General features: G+C 43.2%; 1 protein-coding gene across 5 annotated transcripts; it reads left to right on the top strand.

Moving 5' to 3' along the window:
• The first annotated feature begins 1,548 nt into the window (after window positions 1-1,548).
• On the top strand, window positions 1,549-20,099 carry cep164 (centrosomal protein 164). Of its 5 annotated transcripts, XM_085184507.1 has the most exons (30): window positions 1,549-1,698; window positions 2,084-2,167; window positions 2,409-2,520; window positions 2,854-3,079; window positions 4,538-4,702; window positions 4,797-4,907; window positions 4,981-5,061; window positions 5,227-5,331; window positions 7,931-8,779; window positions 9,333-9,386; window positions 9,782-9,912; window positions 10,161-10,694; window positions 10,866-10,997; window positions 11,089-11,284; window positions 13,188-13,265; window positions 13,410-13,532; window positions 14,368-14,511; window positions 14,638-14,721; window positions 14,798-14,866; window positions 14,950-15,209; window positions 15,399-15,575; window positions 16,094-16,250; window positions 16,338-16,445; window positions 16,758-16,860; window positions 17,527-17,919; window positions 18,017-18,089; window positions 18,190-18,309; window positions 18,457-19,372; window positions 19,599-19,643; window positions 19,773-20,099. In XM_085184507.1, exons 2-28 carry the CDS (start codon window positions 2,089-2,091, stop codon window positions 18,551-18,553), a joined length of 4,761 nt encoding a protein of 1,586 aa, XP_085040633.1. In that variant the 5' UTR covers window positions 1,549-1,698; window positions 2,084-2,088; the 3' UTR covers window positions 18,554-19,372; window positions 19,599-19,643; window positions 19,773-20,099. The 5 variants fall into 5 exon arrangements, with proteins under 5 accessions (XP_085040633.1, XP_085040632.1, XP_085040634.1 ...); XM_085184506.1 differs by having other exon boundaries at window positions 18,457-19,643; XM_085184508.1 differs by lacking the exon at window positions 7,931-8,779 and having other exon boundaries at window positions 18,457-19,643.
• The last annotated feature ends 58 nt before the right edge of the window (window positions 20,100-20,157 follow it).

Raw genomic sequence — 20,157 nt, 5'->3', positions numbered from 1 at the left:
AGCATCTGATATCACATCCTGGCTCTGGATCTGTAAAAAAGCTTCATTTGGCAACGCCTCTTTGATGGAGTGAGTGAGAAGCTCAGATGACAAAAAGTGCCATTTGACACAACCACAGGATCCTCACACTTAACTCCCCCTACAATAACGCCTGCAAACCACATCGCCTTGCCCTGCTGTAAAAATAAACTGGCTCCCATTAAAGCAGTTTTAGCACATGTTTGACAATGAGCAGCTCTTTGAATCAGTTGTCACAATGAAGTGCTAAAAGGTTGGGAGTTTCTTTCTTGCCACCTGATTTCTTTTTTGGGGGGATTGCCTTTGTTTTGTGACATTAATGTTAACGATGGAGCTCTGTTCATTAGCAGGGGGAGAGTAGTTTTATTATTTCCATGTGATTTCCAAAACAGAGAAAGGGTTTCACATCCAGTGTGTGAGAGCCAACAACAGATCCAACTGCTGCCTTGTGACCTTCGACCTAAAAAGGGACATGTTAAAAAAGGGAACTTGGGGATTTAGAATAGATTTTTAAACTTCACCACAGATATGGTAGAAAATCTATCTTACATAAAGATCTTTCTCTTCAAAGGTAATATCACATAACTGGATAACATAGCTATTTCAGTCCTAGTTTACTCCTACAATACACAAGAGGAATGAGCGAGAGGAGGATGGATGTGGTAGTCATCCCGGTGTAAGAATTACTAATAAAATGTAGAGCTAGGAAGTTTCAACTTGGAGCCCCTTTAAAGGTTTGTTCCCTCCAACACACACCTACACCCCAAACCCTTGGAAAATAAAGTAAGGGCAGGTTGAAGCTGTACAACTATTGGTGCTTTCAGGTGCACTGCAAAATATTGTACACATGGAAACATACATAGTACAGAATCTGCTTCTTCGTCTTCTTCTTCTTTTGGCTGGTCCCTTTAGTGGTCACCACAGTGGTTCATCTGCCTCTTTCTCAGTCTATCCCTCCATTCTCCCTTTTTGTATCAATCCTCTCTCTGTGTCCTCTTTATCTACACCCGTCAATCATCTCTGTGGTCTTCCTCTTTTTCCTCTGCCTGAAAACTCTAATAAATCCACTGTCATTCCGCTGCACATATCAAAACCTTCATAGCTTTGGTTCTGTAACTGTTTTTCCAAAATGCTCAACCTGAGCCGTCCCTCTGATATATTTCTGATCTGATCCATTATGGTCAGTGAGTATCCTCAACTCTATCACCTATAGCTCGGCTTCGTGTGGTTTTGCCAGTACCAGTCTCCAAGAGATACATCATAGCAAGTCTCAAAACCATTTTGGGAACCATACCGTTCATATTAACGTTGTCGTATCATATAAACAGATTTTATTCATATATTTCAGACATTTTATTTTTATTTTGAGTCTATATGCGTAAATTAAAATAAATGACAGTATACTCACCGTTAACACCTCTGTTAAAGTCTAATTTCACCATGTACTGTAATATACATAAACTGGATATACTGACAATTGCTGAGTTTCCAAGTATATTGAACGCCTCGAGTGGCTCAGCCAGTCAGATTCAAACGTCTCCATCGTCAACAGGAAACGAAGGAAGCGTCCTTGGAGATGTTGTTAGGAGTGTAACGTTCGCGTCTTTTGTGCACAATGCCGCCGTCAAAGAACTGACAGATAAGCGTTGCTTCCACAGAGGTTAATTTAAAGTTGGGAAGGTAAACGGCTCGGCTCTAATCTGCTTTCCAACTACTTAGCTTCCTGAGCTAACGTTACGCTAACGTTGAAATTAGCTGAGATGCTAACGTTAGATTAATTAGATTTATTTCGCTCCTTCTACTCCCCGAACCTAATTGCTGTCCTCAGCAAGGATTATATGTTGATTGTATGCTGACTGTGGCTTTAGCCAAGAAGCCCTTTTCCCCATGCTAAACATTGTTAGTCAGTGTACAACAAATATGCGACAAAAGTTAGCTAATGTGTAAATTTTACCCCTTTAGCTAAACGAGAACGTAAAACCTGCCGTTTTCAAAAGAGATGTTGACGCAAACGGTGTCGCCATTGTTTTATAATATGTGCGTGAATTATGTTTTGTCTCTGCAGTAACCATGACTGCAGCTGCTCTAGTAGGAGACCAGCTGATCCTCGAAGAGGAATACGATGAGAATTATATACCCTCTGAACAAGGTACCCCAGCATCATTTAACAGCACAGTTGATGAGATTTAAACTGCACTGTGGCTTACTTGTGTTTATTCACACCTAAACACTGAACTAATATTAGTCTGGAACGTGTTGCATTCAGGTTCCATAAACAGAGCTCATGCAGAGCTGCAGTGCTTTATGGCTTAAATTCTGGAGATTTCCAAAACTATGCTACATGATGGTGTATACTTTGCATTCAGCTCTTCTTCTTTTCTTCTGATCAGAGATCCAAGAGTATGCAAGAGAGATTGGCATTGACCCTAACAATGAGCCCGAGCATCTGTGGCTGGCAAGGGAGGGCATTGTCGCCCCTTTGCCTCCTGAGTGGAAGCCTTGGTAAGTGGACCTCAAGCACCAGAGATATAAGTCCCTTTTCACGTATGCTCTGGCAAATTCAGGTGTTTTACAAAGTGTTTTCAAAGGTGTGGATTGTGGTGTAATTTCCAGCTCATTACAAGTGAGGGTCTGTTGTTGACAACTGAAGGCCAAAGTGTGTAGCAACCATCTCTTACCAAATTCTCCAGGGAGAATGGTGTTGTTGCACAAGACCATTTTAAATCATTTCAAGAATGTCTGATGCCTTCAAAGTAAAATTATAAAGAAATGTGGGGTGACTGAAGACTGAACAGAACAGTGAATGACTCCCGTTTCCTTTCTCCTTACCCACAGCCAGGACGTGACAGGGGACATCTACTACTTCAACTTCTCCACGGGTCAGTCCACCTGGGATCACCCCTGTGACGAGCACTACCGACGCCTGGTGGCCCAGGAGCGTGAGCGAGCTCAGCTCACAGCCACAGCTGGGGGCGCAGGAGCCAAGAAAGACAAGAAAAAGAAGAAAGAAAAGAAGGAGAAGAAAGAGAAGAAGAAGAAGGAACCACTCAAAACTCCTGGGGTGAGTGGTTTTATTGATTTATTTCTTCCTTCTTGTTTTAGACAAAACGTTTATGTTTACTTATCGAGCAACATGGCATCAGAGTATAATGGACTGCAAATAAGATGTGTATAGATTGATTAAGTGGTTATAGGGACAAACATGTATGTATATGTGTGTGTGTGTGTGTTCGTATTTTCACTACTAAAACTGTAGCCGAACAACAAACTACTGTTTGTTACTGGGTTAGTGGAAGGTTTTCTGAGCTCATGAGGGTTAGCCTGTTGATTCTTAAAGTTTGAAATTCACAACTCCAACCTCCATCCTTCCAGCTTCTTTCACTTAACCATGCTGGAGCCAATCCCTTCTGCTATAGGGCAAGAGGTGGGCTACACCCTGAACAGGTTGCCAGTTTGTCACAGGGCTGACAAAGAGTGACAGACAACCCTTCATGCTCACATTCACACCTGTGGGCAGCTTAGAATCATCAACTAAACTAACCTACAGACAAAGGCCCCGGCCAGATGGTGGATTTGAACCCAACACCTTCCTGCTGTGAGACTAACCACTGCTCCACCGTCGTGTTGTCAGTGTTGTTGTTGTTTTTTCAATTAGCCCTTAAAAATGCTCAGATTTAGCCCGCCAAGGTCCTTTTATGCACACTTTGCAAAATCAGTTTCTAACATTGTGGACACTTTATCAATGTTTTTATATAGTGTTATGCTGCCTCAGTGTCTTCTGCATCTGCTTTTGCATAATCCCCACTGACTCCGTGTTGTAATCGGGGCTCTCTTGGGGTCCGGGCCATCTGCTGCAGAACTCTGTGTTCTCCCTGTGACTGAGAGAGTTCTTTATGTCACAGGCTGGAATTTTGGACTGCTGCAGAATGAGTTGTGGAAATGTCTAATTAGTGGTATTACGTTATTAAAATCCATCCATCCATTCGCTTCCGCTTATCCTTTTCAGGGTCGCGGGGGGCGCTGGAGCCTATCCCAGCTGTCATAGGGCGAGAGGCGGGGTACAGCCTGGACAGGTCGCCAGTCTGTCGCAGGGCCAACACACAGGGACAGACAACCATTCGCACTCACTTTCATTCGCACATTCACACCTAGTGACAATTTGGATTATCCAATTAACCTATCCCCACAAGCTGCATGTCTTTGGACGGTGGGAGGAAGCCGGAGTACCCGGAGGGAACCCACGCAAACACGGGGAGAACATGCAAACTCCACACAGAAAGACCCCGGCCTGATGGTGGAATTGAACTCAGGACCTTCTTGCTGTGCGGCAACAGTGCTAACCACCGTGCCACCGTGCTGCCCGTTATTAAAATATAAACATCTAAAGAGCCCAAATACATTTTCTTTCTACTGCAATATTAAAACTAGACTTCCATGTCAGAGAACACGATGCATTCCTAAAAAAGGATTTGTTGAAAAGCGAGAGCTCACATCACCGACTGCGTCTCTTCTCCTATAGGCCCTCAGTTCGTCTCTGGGACCTTTGCAATCTTCGCTTACCAGCCTGGCTCCCCTGCGAGGTCTAGATGCCCCCAGCCAAAGCGCTCTCCCTGGATCTGCCCCTGCTCTGCGGGGGTCTCTCGGCAGCTCCGGGGGGTTGGAACCCCTCAAGAAACCCCTACAGGTAAAAGAACCATCATGCCACGTTATGGATGAAATGGCGTGCTTCTCGCTTTTTATCCCATCTGAATCTTTTACTTCCATTCATTCTTTTTCAGGCTCCTCGAACCAGTGGAGCAACCAGAATACTCGGCAGCCGACAGGAAGAGAGAGTGTCATTTACTTTTCCCGATTTTGACAGTGATGATGACAAAATCTCAGAAAACGAGGTTGGTTTAGCTTCCTGTAGCTCCCAGGAAATACACTTCACGTCCTTCTGTAACCAGCGACTGTTCTTTCCAGCCAAGTCCTCATGATTCAGACAGACTATTGAAGAATCTCCACCTGGATCTGGATGCCCTCGGAGGAAGCCTAAAGTATGAGGTAGACAGGATTACTAGCTTTTTACTACTCTGATTCATAATTTAGGCTCAAATAACTGCATTGACCATTATGCACCTTCTCATTTATAGAAAGTATAATTATGTTTCCTAATTAATGGTTTATCAGTGTCAGTGTTAAAGTTTCCTGTGTAAATGTTTACTGCAGGAAAGTGATGCCACTTGCGCAGCACCAGCTGAGGAGAGGACGGAGCCCGAGTTGCAGGATTTGGGCCTGTCTGGTGACCACAGCCCTGAACCGCAGTCACAACAAGTAAAAGCACATAACAGAGTCCACGCATCATTTCTCTCTTTCTCGCTCTCAACAAGCAAAACTTCTCTGCCATTTCTGCCCTCTTCACCTGTGTGTTTGTGTGTGTGTGTGTGTGTGTGTGTGTGTGTCTTTGAACGGCTGTGGTGTGTTGTTTAATGTGCGGCACATTCGAGGTATTATAATGATTGTTGTGTTTCTGTTTGTTAAACCAGAGATTTTGTACAAAGATCAGAATATGTTTGTGAAGAATGCGGGTCTCGGGTACCTTTCCTCTGGTAAAACTGCAGTGTGAGAGATTTAGAAAATACACAAACACTGCTGTATTTTCAGTGCCTGTTTAACTAGAAGTGTTATTAATGGGTATTGGTGCTATATTAGTGTTTTTATGATTACAAAAAGGCACTTTTCTTGTTGTCTTGTCTAACTGTGGTCTCTAAACCATATATTTCTGCTTCTCTTGTGTCTCTTTGACCTTTGAACCTTTCACCTTTGCACTGTGACCCATGTGTGTCCCTGCAGCTGCTGTGCTGCTGGGATCTGTCCTACGGGCACGGCTGTTACTGTGTCTTCCTCTTTGTCCTTCTGTCCTCCTACTGCCACTGTTACTGCTTTGCTCTCTAAACAGCAAGAGCATGGGCCATCGCCATCAAAACTCATTCATGAATTTATTTATTTAAGTATATCATTCACAGTATAATTCCTTACCATCACCACTGAACAGTTGTATTTATATCATGTCATTTAATAAGTCATATAAATTGCTGAAATGTATATATAATACAAACACGGTCAGGTTTGTTAATCAGGGCAAATTAAATTTTAATAAAGTGTTGAGGGATCAAATGCAATTTACTTACTAATGATGCACAAATTTGTGACACACTTTATTTCTATATTGAAAAACACAATCACCAAAAGCAGCACTGTTGGCTTTCAAAGTTGAGAACGCGGGCGCATCTTTGTTCTTGAAGTCTGACAGACCTAATATGTGTGTAGTTTTTATCCCCTAAGCAAATGTGGAAGAGTAGACCAAGGAGAGGGTACAGAAGGGTCCATAAGTTTTTGGACAGTGACAGATACTTTGTAGCCTTTCCCTAAGGATAGTGCAACAGTTTCTTTTTTATGGCTTTATTGGATAGGTAAAGTGAAGACTGACAGGAGAGCGGAGGGCCACGTTTCGGACTTGAACCCAGGCCGCCGGCTCTCAGCCGTACAGCATATGGTCGCCTGCTCATCCAACTGAGCTAAACGAATATTCTGTAAAATGTTCGGCTAGCAAAAGTAGTCTAGTAGAACAGTGATGTGCTCTGTGGTTCTGAAAAAAATACAAAATTTGAGGATTTCATTTAAGATTTGATGAAAGATTTTTTTTGATGCAAATGATGCTTATGTGAAAAAACAAGTTTATAAAGCCACGCTTGGCTTCATGAAGTCAGACCCCTTCTAGTTTAGCTGGATGTTTCAGGAGGTTGAGTTTTCCTTTCAAATAAAACCAGTTTTTCCTCACATGCCAAATAAATTAACACATTAATTAAGTTGAGAAAATTGTCTCATTTCTGCTATGTGCTCCGTGCTCTTGTGCAGCATTTCCCTAGCAACAACTATTGGTGCCATGTGAGGTTAAAATGGACCCAGTAATAATTACATAACCCACTGTGTTAGCCAAATGTCCAGCTGCGATGCCTCTGTCTTCATACTGGACTCGAGTTCTGAGTCTGACTGAGAAACTGAGGGACACTGTGTGCCCTTACCCTGCTCTATCATCTTTCTTGACTCTAATGGGGACAAAGTGAACATTATGTTGGATTGAGTAAGACTAAACTAGTAATTAAGTCTATTAGCTCATTAAGAAAGTGTTTGCAGAAGTCACAGGGAGCTGAAGGGTCATTTTCTCTTAGATGTCTCTATAACTAGATTTCTTTTCATGACTGGAGGAGTCGCCTCCTGCTGATTTATTTATAAGGAATGCCGGTTTAAGGCACCTTTGCTTCTTTTATATGCACCTTAGTGAATCATGCTGCATGGCTGATTTAAATGCTGAAGGGATCAATAAGGAGAAACACTGTGTAAATGCAGTTGTATCACTAGCTTCTTTACCTGTAGTGAACTTATTTAGACTTATTTTTTTCACCAAATCAAGGCTTGCACCCAAAATCATAACTTTGGTGTGTTTTGGGGGAGAATAACAGAATTTCCTGTTGATTTGTCAGCGTAAAGGTGTACTGATTCAGTGATGAGACAAGGAAATCACAGTCATAAAACACACCTGCTCGAACTATCCCCCGTGTTTGTGCTTGTGTTTGAATGTGAGACCCAGAACAACAATGTTTGTGTCTTTGGTTTGTGCAGACATGCATGTTCTTGTTTGGTGGATTTATTTTTATGTGCTGACTGCCTAACAATGTGTCAGTTTTGCATGTAGCCATGTTTCAAGAACATCTCACCTTCACCATCTTTCACTTGATTTCTTTTGTTTTCTTTTTGGCACATTTCCTCACCTTACTTCCTCCTTCCCTTCTCTCCCTTATGTCTCTGTATGCCTGGCTTTCTGCCTCTGTTTGGGATGGATGGACCATTCTTCCCATTATCTTCCACCCAGGATTCTCTGAAGGGTCGCCACAGCCACCTCTCTCCACAGACAGGCAGTGGAAATCATGTCAGTGAGGAAGGGGCTGATGCTGTCACTCCTGATCCTGAACACTCTGCTGAGCACTCAGAAGAGGAGGTAGCAGAGGAGTTAAATGAGGCAGAGGAAGAAGAGCAGCAGGGTAGCACATTAGACAAAGATGAAAAAGGTAGACAGGAAGATGGAAAAAGCCAAGAGGAGGGGAAAGAGATAGAGGATGCTCAAAGTAAAGCGGCTGGAGAGAACAAGAAAGGGGAAGATGAAAATAATGAGCTAGAGGAAGAGTGCTGTGAAGATAAGGACGAGAACAAAGATGAAGACAGAGAGAGGAAAGAAGAGGAGCAAAAAATAGAAGAAGAGGAATGTGAGGATGGTAGCAGTGAAGTCGTGAAGAAGTCCTCCAAAAGTGATCAAGGTGGAGTAAGTCGGGAGGAGGACAGAACTGACAAAGAGAGGGATGAGCTTGAGAGAACTGTAAGTGACGGAGGGCACAGTGAGAGAAAGGAAGAGGAGGTCCCGACCAGTAGCAATGGAGGGCAGGAGGAGGAGAGCGATAAGGTTTTGGAGAGGTGCTCTCTAAGCCGGAGGAAACTGACAGAGAGTGATGAGGTGTTGGAAAGATGTCTACAGAGCGAAGGAGAAGACACAGAGAGGGGGGGAGTGGAGCTAGAGGATGACTCAGTTGGCCAGAGAGCATCAGACAGCAAGGAGGAGGAGGAGGAGGTTATAGAGAGGTTTAAAGAGGAAGGGGCTTATGACCAACCAGCCAGTAATGATCGGAAGATGAAAAATGTGACAAAAAATTCTTCCCTTCCTGCAGAGGTAGGGTCCAATGTTGTGCCTCTGTTTTGCCTCTCAGTCTTAGTCTTGCTTGATTTTTGCAAGCAGGTGCATGTAGCTCTCAGGCTCCAACTCCACTGCCTTAGGGGCTGCTACTTGCCCTGCGACTTCCTGCCTGGAAGTCTTCATTCACACACTGAATGATAAATCGGGCAAAAGGTCAATCTATCTGAGCCCCTGAGGATTGGATTGGAGCATTTTCCCATTGACAGTGCAGACTTATTAAGCTGACCTGACCTTAGGTTGCTGGTTTGAGTTTTCTGTTCAGACAGAACTGTCATATCCCACAACCTTGCCCTTAACCTGCAGAGTGTGCTTGCTTCAGTTGCACAATGATTTTGCAGTGTGCCTGCCTGCAGTCTGGCCTTGGTTGTGTTTGCATGTAGGCTGTAGCTTGGAATCACCCTTAGTGTCTTTCTGTGGCTTTGGTAGAGACAGCATGCTTGGATGTCCAGTGCTGCTTGTGGGCAGTTCAGTTGTTTAGACATAGGTTATCAGCGAGAACGTTACATGATCACTGTCTGTACTATTGCAGAATTCTGAAGCCAGTAAGAACACTGAGGAGGCGTCGTCCTCCATAGATAACAAGGTATGCACCATAACTCATTTACCATTCAACCTACTGTGCCAGCCTATGACTCAAAAAGCCAAAACAAACCCCCCCAAAATCCCCCAAGACTCTTTTAAATATGGCACGGTCATGACCTAAAAAGCCGACTCATTTCATCTTAAAAGCCTCTTAAAAGCCTTTATGAGGTGTTACATTTTATTTATTTTAATAACAGGCTATGTGAGGACAATGACACTTTTTTTCTTGTGGTGTTCCACTGATAGGCACTCTTGGACAAGTTACAATGGTCTAAAGGGTTCAGAAAATAAATCTCTTTTTATTCTTCCAGTGTAAAAAAAAAAAAAAAAAAGCAAAAATTTGCAGCTGCAACACATCTGATAAATGATTTTTAGATTTCAAACTCTGTCTTTCAGCTGTCGCAGAAGGCTCTGAACATCAACGATCTGTCTGATGCTGTCAGTCCGCTGGAAAAAACTGACACAGAGGAGAAGGAAGAGGAGAAAGGAGAAAAGTGGGAAAGGAAAGGAGGAGAGGGCAGCAAGAGGTGCCTTTGGTTTACATATTGGTCCTCAAAAATATCTGCTTTGTTGATTTTATGTGACTTTATCCTCTTAAGAAGTTGCACTTAGCACTCGGTCTATTTTGTTTTTTTAGTAAAGAAACATCCACTTTTTACCACATTTACTGTTTATAAAGAAAGCTTTAGACTTATGCCCATCTTGCCTGTTCATAGAATTATGATGAACAAATACAACACCTTTTAACTCTTTTGCTCTCATTCTTTTATTTTAGCCATGTGCTGGCCAAAGACAGAGACACATCCACAGTGCATAAAGTTGACCGGCTTGTCCTTCACCAGTCCAGCCTTTCACCGTCACCCTCCATCTCCTCGCATTCAGACCAGGCTGTCACCCCCAGGCAAACGGCCCAGGGCCTCGGCGTACCTCTGGGACTTGAGAGGCCTGAAACTTCCAGGGGCCGACAGGCACGGTTTTCGAGCATCCAAGCTGATGGTGTTAAACGCTCTTTAAAAAAACAAGAGAGGGCTTTGGAAGAAGAGCCGAGAGGAAAAAGCCGGAAAGACGGGGAGAAGAAAGAGAGTGAGAAAGAAGAGGAGAGGAAGAGGCTAGAGAAAGAGGAGAGGAGTAAGAAGGAAAGAGAGGGGATGGAGAGGGAAAGGAGGAAAGTTGACCGAGAGATAGAGGAGGAGAAGGAGCGCATAGCTAAGGAAAAAGAAGAGAGGATTCATCTCCTCGGGGAAGAGCTGAAAAGAGAAGAGGAGGAGGAGGAGGAGAAACTGAGGGGGGAGACTGAGGAAAGACTGAGGTTGGTAGGAGGTCAAACTCAAAGACAGCACCTTTAAATTTGTTTTTGTATTGTGTTGTTTACTTCCTGCTCTTTATTGTTATTATTTCATGAGGTGTGAATCCGCGAATTGGGTTTTTTTGTTGTAACTACATACACAAATGCTTCTGAATTTACATGCGTCTCCCTCAGGGCTTTACGGCAGCACCTCCTGTCTAGAAGGAGAGAGGAGGAGACCAGGCTGAACGAGGAGTCTGACAGAACGTTGGAGGAGCTCAGAGAGTCTACGAAGAGGGAGAGGGAGCAGCAGCAACACAAACTCAGGTCAACGCTTAACACACATCAGCACAGTCGCCCCTAAAGAAGTGAAAAAACACAATCCCTGTATTAACATTAAGATCTGCGTCGTGTGCAGGGAAGAGAGTGAAGTCCTGTTAAAGGAGGTACGTGTCACTCTAGAGGAAGAGCAAACTGCAGCGCGGGAAAGACTGGAGGCCCAGAAGACACGGGACATCGAGCGACTGAAGGCGGAGATAGAAGAAGAGCTGGAGATGGAGAAGAAGAGGCTCCAGAGAGAGAGGGAGGAGAAACTGGACTCTCTGAAACAGGAGGTAACTGTTGATGATTATCCTCAGACAGCTTGTCTTTATAGGGATATTTAGGTCAGATGAATCACAGTGTTCACTGGACTAAAGAGGAGGGGGACCATCCAACTTATTACTAGCACTCAAAATCCTGCATCTGTGATGGAATGGAAATGGCAGGTTTTAGAGCACCACATGCTCCAGATTCAGGGAAGGCCTTTCATATTTCAGCAAGACAATGCTAAACCGCATATTGCATCTGTTACTGCAGCATGGCTTCATGCTGCAGTAACAATGCTAACCTTTCACCATCCTGAAACATTTAACATATTATGAAGCAAGTAAGAGAAAGAAGACTGGACTGCTGAGCAGCAATGCTTGAACTTTTAGAATAAAATGTGACATGTAACGCATGAGGTGAGAGTTTTTTCTTACTGTGGGGGCTATATTTTGATAGCTGCTTTAATAATTATAGAGGCCACATCCTGTATGTAGTTATGAGAAGGTATCCCTTTAATAGAATCCTATTAAACTAACTGTGTAACTGTGTGTCATATACCCGTCTGAAATAAAGTACACATTTGCTTTTATATTGTGATTAATCTTGTCTCCATGTGGGGGATAATTTATTATAGGTGAGGGAACTCAAACCCGGGGCTGTTGTGTCACAGGTGACAGGGGCGGATCTAGAGGGGTGGCATGGGGTCGCATGTGCCACCCTAAAATGATCTCTTGCCACCTCTAGTGCCACCCTAGTTTTTCATATGACGGTGTTGTTTATTAAGATAAGATAGCATTAACACTTTGAAGGTGGAATGAAGGTGACTGTTCTTAACACTGTGTGTGCTGCACCTCCAAATTGCAGGACCGGCATGTGATTAAGCTGACATAGCAACAAGCTGGAGCCACGCTGAGTCTCTATTTCAGCTTGTGTTGAAAGTTTGGACTTCAAAGTATACATCAGTTTTTACATTTTAATGACAGGCCACTAAATCCAGACTTCTGATTAAAAAACTATATTTTTATATGTATTTATTTATTATACAGGCTATACAGTACATAAAGTCAAAATTCACGTGTTATGTAACTGAAAAGTTTAATTATGTGAGCTACAGAAAATAATTAAGTTATAGACTATATTTATATGAAACATGTGTATACTTACGGCATTTAAATCATTTTAACCGTATGTAACACCTGCATATGTGTTTCAAAAAAGGCTTAGATTTTGCCATCCCATTTGATTTCCATGCCACCCTGATGCCACCCTACGAAACTTTCTCTAGATCCGCCCCTGATAGGTGAAAGTTTTTTTTCCTATCTTGATTTATTAAGGTTGTTATTGCGATTTATAGAAAAGTGATCATACACGTTCTGAAGGAAGCAAATGTATTGTAGCTGCTTTCATGGGAGAAATCAAGATTAAAGTTGGGTTCAGTAAATAGTCAAATATTGTCCTTGTTATGAAGCAATCTGGACTGAAAAACAAACCACTGACTCACACTAGATGCTGGCAGGTTAAACCTGGATGTTTGTTGTCTTGTGTAGCGAGAGGACTCCAGAAGTCAGTTTTGCTGTGACCTAGTCCTTGTAACTCCATTTCTAGTTAGACTTGTCACTCACGGCAAGATTTTTGATCACAGTGGTACTAACATACCAACATATTTTATGTCCATGACCTAAAGTCCTAAAGTGTCTGCGTCACCACACAGTTGTAGCTTTGTTTTTTAGTTTTTGTAAAGACAGACATTGCCAGGATCTAAATGGTCTCAGTTTAAACTGCCAAATGATCTTTGTGGCCAGTGGTAGTGTGATATACTAATGTAAACATTAAAACCAACCGATCCATGGGTTTGCTTTGATAGTACACAAACACAACAAACACGGATTAATGATCTGTCTGTGTTTGCACTTTTTTGTGTGTATAAAGGTCAGAAGCACAGAGAGGAGGAGGGAGCTGATGATGAGTCCGCGGCCTGAGCTGCAACTGGCCGAGTACCACCGCGAGGTTAGAGGACACATTTTTATACAGCATTGAATCATCATCTCTGTGAATATGAGCTTAAAGGGCGTGAAGCACTAGTAGCATTAGAATGGGTCATAACTTCTTTTTAAAAAAATTTCCTTCTCCCTTTTCTGCACCGCTGCCCAGCTGACCGATGTGCTCCAGGAAGTGCGAGAGGAAGTGCAGCGGGATCACGAGAGGAAGCTGGAGCAGCTGAGGAACGACCACAGGAGAGAGATGAACAGCATAAGAGAGAAATATCTAGACGAGGTCAGGGGGCGTTTCAGATTTAGTTGTACTGTAGATTCTTATAAACATATAGTCCAACTTTCAAGCAAGAAATGATCTTCAGACTAGAGCCTGGCTGATATTTTTAAGACCGATACCGATTTAAAAAAGTGTTTTTCAGCCGATATTCACCAAACATAACCAGATTTCCACATATCGTTATTTATAAGTGCTTAATAAGATAGTGAATGATTTGTTTATGCTCGACCCGACTCTGCTCCTAACATCTGTTTCCAACCAAGCTTTTTGCCAAAAAGAAAGTTGCAGAGTGCCCTCTGGTGGACAAAGTATGCAACATCAACATTCATAACATGGTTGAAGGATGTTTCTCCTTTCTTTGTACATAAATGTCATAAATGATATTTTTGATATGTCAGCAAATAGCTAATCAGTCTGATTGGCATATCAGCATTTCAGAGTGCTCTAAAGAGGCAGTTTATTTCTACTCTTGGCTCCAAATGATATTAGTAAGTGCAGATTTCCCTAATCTGGCCAGCTCAGGCATAGAAGACTGACTCACCTGCTGTTTCCATCTGTTTAAGAGGAGCTAAATAACTTACTCTAGGAGAGGCTGTGAAAAAAAAACAATCTGGAAATGCGTATAACAGGTCTGAATGTAGGAAAAGAGAGACTGAGCTGTTAAAACAACACTACACATGCTTTGGACTTTAAAGTAAAGAATAGCTTTTCTCACACGGTGTCACGTTTGTGTTTAATTTTAAACAGTGGACTAGTATTACAAGCTTTTGCCTCAAGGCTTTTTTTTATAAACAAGCAGGATACTTATATCAGTCACGTCATCGTGTCTGTGTCCTAGGAGACGGCTCAGAGGGAGCGCTTGCTGTCCACTCTGCAGGAGGACAGAGAGCGATTGCAGGCCTCACATGCTGTCCAGCTGGAGAAGCTCCGCTTACAGCTGGATGCACAGATACAAAAGACTGAGCTGGCACACTCACGCAAGGTAAGTCAGGACAGACACATGAATGCTAACTCTGAGGTGGAGTTTATATAATATTTGCTAAGCTGTGCCAAGGAAGGGTAAAGGTTAGTCTTTTCTAAAATGAAGTCATCTTATCTCTTTGTGTAGCAGTCAGAGCTGCAGGATTTGGGGCATCAGCTGGAGCTGAGAGCCAAAGAGCTGAAGAGCCAGGAGGCCATGCTGCAGACCAAGGTCTGTTTTAAACAATATGTGCTCTGTTAACAGGTATCTGAACCACATGGACTAATCAATTTCTGTCTCCTATCAGGCAGCAGATCTGAAGAGGAGGAAGAAGCTGCTTGGAGAAGAGGAGCAGGAAGTGGACCGACAGATAGAGGTGTGAAGCCATGCTCTCTCCTAATGAACAGATTTTATTCACTTGCTTTGCGATCTGCCAACTTTCCTTTTTTCCTCCGTCAGGCCTTACCTCAGCTGATCCAGGAAAGAGACCTGCTGAGAGAGAAGCTGGAGAGGATGAGAGAAGAGAAAGCCCAAGCCAGAGAACTCATCAACAGAGCCAGGGAGGAGAGGAGTGAGGCCAAGGAGAAGGAGGAGAGGCTCAGGGAGGAGTTGGACCGAGCCAGGGAAGAGAGCAGGAGTGCCAGGGAGGACAAGGAGCACCTGGAGACCAAGGTGGCATTGCTGCAGGAAAGATGTGACCGCCTCAGCCACAGAGTCAGGTAGAGGCTTCCTACACTAATAGCTTTCAAAATAAATGCTCTGATTAGTACTCATAGATTTGCCTCAGTATTAAATGACAGAATGACTGTCGCCTTGCATATGTAGAATTGTCTTGTTTTGTATTTGTTTAGCTTTTTTAATGGCTTTAAATATGTTTCCATGTGAAAAGTCTGCTGTTGTTTTCTCAGTGAGCTGGAACGAGGTGAAGGGGCGAGCACGTCCCCGGAACAAGAGCAGGACAGAAAGAAGAAGGCAGAGAAGGCGACGACGGCCTCCAGTGACAGAGGAGACACATCACTACACGTAGATGACCTGGAGGAGCCGCCTCTTTCCCCTGTACCTGACAGCAACAGCAGCATGGATGAGTAAGGGGAGCACACACACAGTACTGATCACAGAATAAACAGTTATAAATTCTTCAAGATTAGGGTTTTTTTTATGGTTTGGTATTTTCCAGCATTTTGTTCTTATCATTTTGTCAATCTAAAAAAATAGCAGAATCCTAAAAATTGAAAAACCTTTGAGGTAGAATACTCCTAATAAGATGACAGATGCTGTGAAAGCAGAGCTCCTCCCAGATCTGACATTACAGATTTGGTTTTTTTTCATTGTTACCACTCTTATGCATTTGTTGTTTATGTCATCAGTACTAAATCAGCTAAAACTGACTACTGTAACAACCCCCTCTGCTACTTAACTAATAAGACTAATACCAGAAGTTTAAGTGACTTGATGTTGTACTGATTAAAACTCTTCATTTCATTGTTTTGAAGCGTGCATGCTTCTAGTTCTAATGTTTGTATGATAGAAATATCAAAACATTTGAGTTTTTGGTGCGTGTCTACCTTCAACACTTCCCATCCCCACACCTCTACGTGTCCAGATTCCGGCGGTACATCTCCTCACATGGCGCTTCCATCCAGAAGACCAAACTCTTCCTGGAGAGAGAGAGCAGCCGGCTGATGGAGAGGCAGGCGGCCCTGCAGGCCCACCCCGCTCAGGGAAGAGCGACCGAAGAGACGATGAGAAACCTTGAGCAGGTAAGGGGGAGCCTCACGTGTTAAACCTCAATTGGATTTTTAAATTTTTTTTTTTAACAAGATGGGAATTTCCCCTCCCTTTGTCAGGAGGCCAACAGTGTGGCGGAGCTGGAGCGGACGGTTCAGAGAGGAAACAGTCTCCTGCGGAGGAAAGAGGAGCAGCTTCTGCAGCTAGAGAACTCTATAGCCAAAGAGGTCAGGAGGTCATCAGCATGTATTTGTGCTCTTCTGTGAGCTTATTTAAAGTCACACTTAGAATGAGTTTGTGTAATCAGTGTAGAAGGTTATATTGACCAAGTAAAATTGATGAAAAGCTATAAAAATAAGCAGAACATTTGGCTGCATGGTACATTTCTGCCACTCAACACACTTTATATGCAAGGATGAAATGTGTCTCAGTGGATTGGAAATATAACCTGGATTAGATTTAAGGTGTAGCAGAAGGGAATTCACACTTTTAATGGAATGTCGTGATGACTGTAACGCCCTGGTGCTTTTTCCACGTAGCCGCTGTTTGAGGATTTGTCTCGGCTCGCCGGAGGAAGGAAGGTAACCTTTGATGTGAGTGAGTCAGACTTCAGCAGCACCGTGGAACCGCCATATGGGGCAGGTAATGCATGCTCGCCAGCACGCTCCCCAGACAATGAACAGGATTTTCAAATTTCAGTCTAAATCCAACATGTGGGCTCTGCCTGATCACCGCTTGGGGTTCAGCATTCGCCTTTAACAGTGAGTGTTCAGACTGAGTGTCAGCGCTCCTGGAATATGTGTCAGTGTTACACAGCCTCAATAAAGTCAAAGTTATCAACAACGCACCCTGCAAAGGTGTAAAAAGACAGATTTTGTCAGTGCGCTTTATTTTTCTTGCTTCTGGTTTGGGCATCTGACTGTGATTCCTCCTGGACTCCTACAGCTGTACTTTAGCTGCTGCCCCCACAAACAAGCCCTTGCTAAGCAAAAGAAGATGGATGGAAGTAACATGTTCCCCTGTAGCTATGGGCTGAGAGTAAAGCCCCTTTCAAAGTATACTGAATTAGCAGATCTAAGGTAACCTATACCATACTTTGATTTATGATTGGGGACTATTAGTGGCCCTTTGATTTGTGTGTCAGAGCCAATGTTTCTGTATATAAACTTCACATATCAGCTGTTAATAGACAATCATTTTGGCTCTAGTGCGTCCCCAGAGAGCCGCTCCTAACAGTTTGAAGAACTCACCTGTTGTATTTTCTCTTACCTCTGCTAATCTACACTCTCCTCCTCCCTCTCTCTTCAGGTTATATTCCCACCGTTCCAGCCAAAGTCCAGGAATTAGCAGAGTCACTGCAGCAGATCTCAGGCCAGCTCAACACCGTCCTGGGTGCCTTGGGTTCGCTGACCCAGCAGCAGAGTACCACACCTTACGCAGCTTTCCCTCCACCTCTGTCTCATCCTCACTCCACTCTAGCTCCTACCTCCTCCTCATCAGCTCCTATCAGTGCTCAGACGTACAACCTGGGAACCAGCTCCTTAGCCCCGCCTCCTCCTCTGGAGAGGCCCTCAGAGCCACCGTGGAGCTGGCCGACTCAGAGCAGCTCTGCAGCCTCCCCACTCTTCAGCACGCCCATCAACAGTGAGCTGAGGGCATCCAGGGACACCCTCAACAGCCGCTGGAGCCAGATATTCCCTGGTATGTTGTTGGATTAGTGGTGCACCAACAACAGCACTCGTTGGGGGAAATAAACAAAACAAAGTTGTACAAATTGTGTCATTGTTCTCTTGTCCAGGAGCAGCTGTTGCCCCGCTTGGTTCCAGCACAACAAGACCCTCCACGGCTTACTCATCATACACTCCTCTGAAGTACTGCAACCTACAATACGCCTTTAATCAAGCCTGTGTAGCAGATTCCACACAAACACTGTTTTAAGTGTACTTACGGTAACTCCTGTGTGTGTCTCAGTGAACACAGCCGAGGGCTTCACTCCACACCGAGATCAGCTGAGATGGACGGCCAAAGGCTGCAGGGACTGATAGACGGCAACAAGAGGTGGCTGGAAATGCGCAAGAAAGACACCAGCATGTATCCTTCCATCACTCTAACACATGGTCCATCCTCTAGTTCTCCTTGATTTCATATAACATCCTTTTTAAAATTTTCACTTTGCAAACATCTCTAGTCTAAAGTTCACCTTGAGTTGTACCTGCCATCTTTAACTCCACCCTTCAGACCGCTGTTCACCCGCTATCAGGCTCCCTCCTCAAAGAGCGGGCTGGTCCAGCTGGGCCTGGATGACAACAATCAGATCAGAGTCTATCATTACTGACAACATGATGCACAGCCTCCCTCTACCGAGACTGTTACCGAGGACTTTGTATTACTGACTGTGACAGGTCTGCATCGTGATGTTTACATTCCTTCTTCTTCTTTTAAAATTAAATATGTCAGTTCAGAAAATTTTCAGGGATCGTTCAGCCTCCTCTGCTCTTCCCAGAGGAAGAGATCACTCTAGAGGACATGGCTGTTCATTCAGGGAGGTTACATATGTGAGAGGGCTGAGGACTTTTATCCTCCAACACTAGAAACTACTTTTTTTTTTTTTTTTTAGGCAAACAAATTCAGGGTTAGAGGTCCATGCCAGAACTTATCCACTCTGTGTTTTAAAGCTGTAGTTCACTTGCGTCGGGTTGGGTTTTCCTAATAAGTATAAGACAATCACAGAGAAGTGTCCTGTGCGATTTCTCTATTGCCGAAATCTTTCCTTCCACAACACGGCCTGATGGAGTTTAACCGTTTATGTAATGCACTTTTTAACAGAGACTGAATTTCCTGTTGTTTTTGTAAAGACAGTGAAGCCAATCCACTTTGAAAAATGTTTTTTAATGTCCAGTCTCCTGGTGTTTGCATATCAGTAATAGTGAGCTGTCGACTAGTTGTGCCTTGTAACAGGGCAGCCCTTAGCGGCTGGAAACACAGTGAGGTGGACCAAGGCAAGTGTAGTGGAACAAAGTATTTATTTTCTATGCAGCTCTCCTTACAACAATTTGTCGAGCTTCTTCACAGCACAAAAAATCACCCTCTAATGACAACCGGCAGCCTTAAATATGTTCAGCTGTCACAGACTTAACCATTATTCCACTCTCAGGTAAGTTATTAAATCCCAACCTTCCACCACAGTATACAATATATCAATAAGAATAAATAAATACACAAATACATTTCACATTTACATATTAATAAATATTTCACACTTTAATGTTACACCAAACCCAATATTATAAAAACCCAGAAACCCAAGCACAAAAAGATTCACCACACTCTCTTTACCAATGGTCTCTCCCGGAACCTTTAAATGGTGTCTGGACCCCCAGGGAAACATTTGCCCAAACACCCTGAAGAGGACACAGGCAAGAAAGGTGAGTAATCATTATCTTACACTTATTTGCACCACTTTTATCCCTAGATTTCACACACACATTCGCACTCGTTTTCCTTACTGATAAACCTTAATCACAATCTCAATCACCCTTCTTCTTTCCTGACAGACAACCACCACATTCCTTGATGAGGAGCAGCTGTGCAGGATCTGAAATAAGGCTACCAACTGATTTTAAAATTCCCAATAAATAGTCAATAAATATTTAAACTTCTTGTGTGCAAATCCTTGCTTAAAGTGCAATGCTAAATAAAGTGCTTGATAAGGTGCTTTTAATAAAGTGAAAGGTGTGCTCTAAAGTGCTATACAGATAATATAATATAAATAAATGTAGTAAGGGAGTCCTCTTCCTTACATGCCTGTTACATATTTGTGTAAATAAATATTGTATTTTTCTATGAAATATTTTAATAAAACATTTTTAATGTGCGAATGATTTCCAGTGGAGAAACTTGTGGTTAAATTGTAAGCTGCTCTTTTTCCAATGCTCTAAA

Source organism: Neolamprologus multifasciatus, chromosome 14 (genome assembly GCF_963576455.1).
Source record: "Neolamprologus multifasciatus chromosome 14, fNeoMul1.2, whole genome shotgun sequence".
Taxonomy (NCBI): Eukaryota; Metazoa; Chordata; class Actinopteri; order Cichliformes; family Cichlidae; genus Neolamprologus; species Neolamprologus multifasciatus.
This window is presented reverse-complemented; position numbering and strand designations above follow the sequence as displayed.

What these genes read in the sequence shown, in the direction of transcription:
- cep164 (XM_085184507.1), top strand. Translation starts at nt 2,089, where the DNA reads ATGACTGCAGCTGCTCTAGTAGGAGACCAGCTGATCCTCGAAGAGGAA. An exon ending in AAGTGGACCGACAGATAGAG is followed by an intron (nt 14,867 to 14,949) that starts GTGTGAAGCCAT and finishes TTCCTCCGTCAG; the next exon opens with GCCTTACCTCAGCTGATCCA. An exon ending in CGCCTCAGCCACAGAGTCAG is followed by an intron (nt 15,210 to 15,398) that starts GTAGAGGCTTCC and finishes TTGTTTTCTCAG; the next exon opens with TGAGCTGGAACGAGGTGAAG.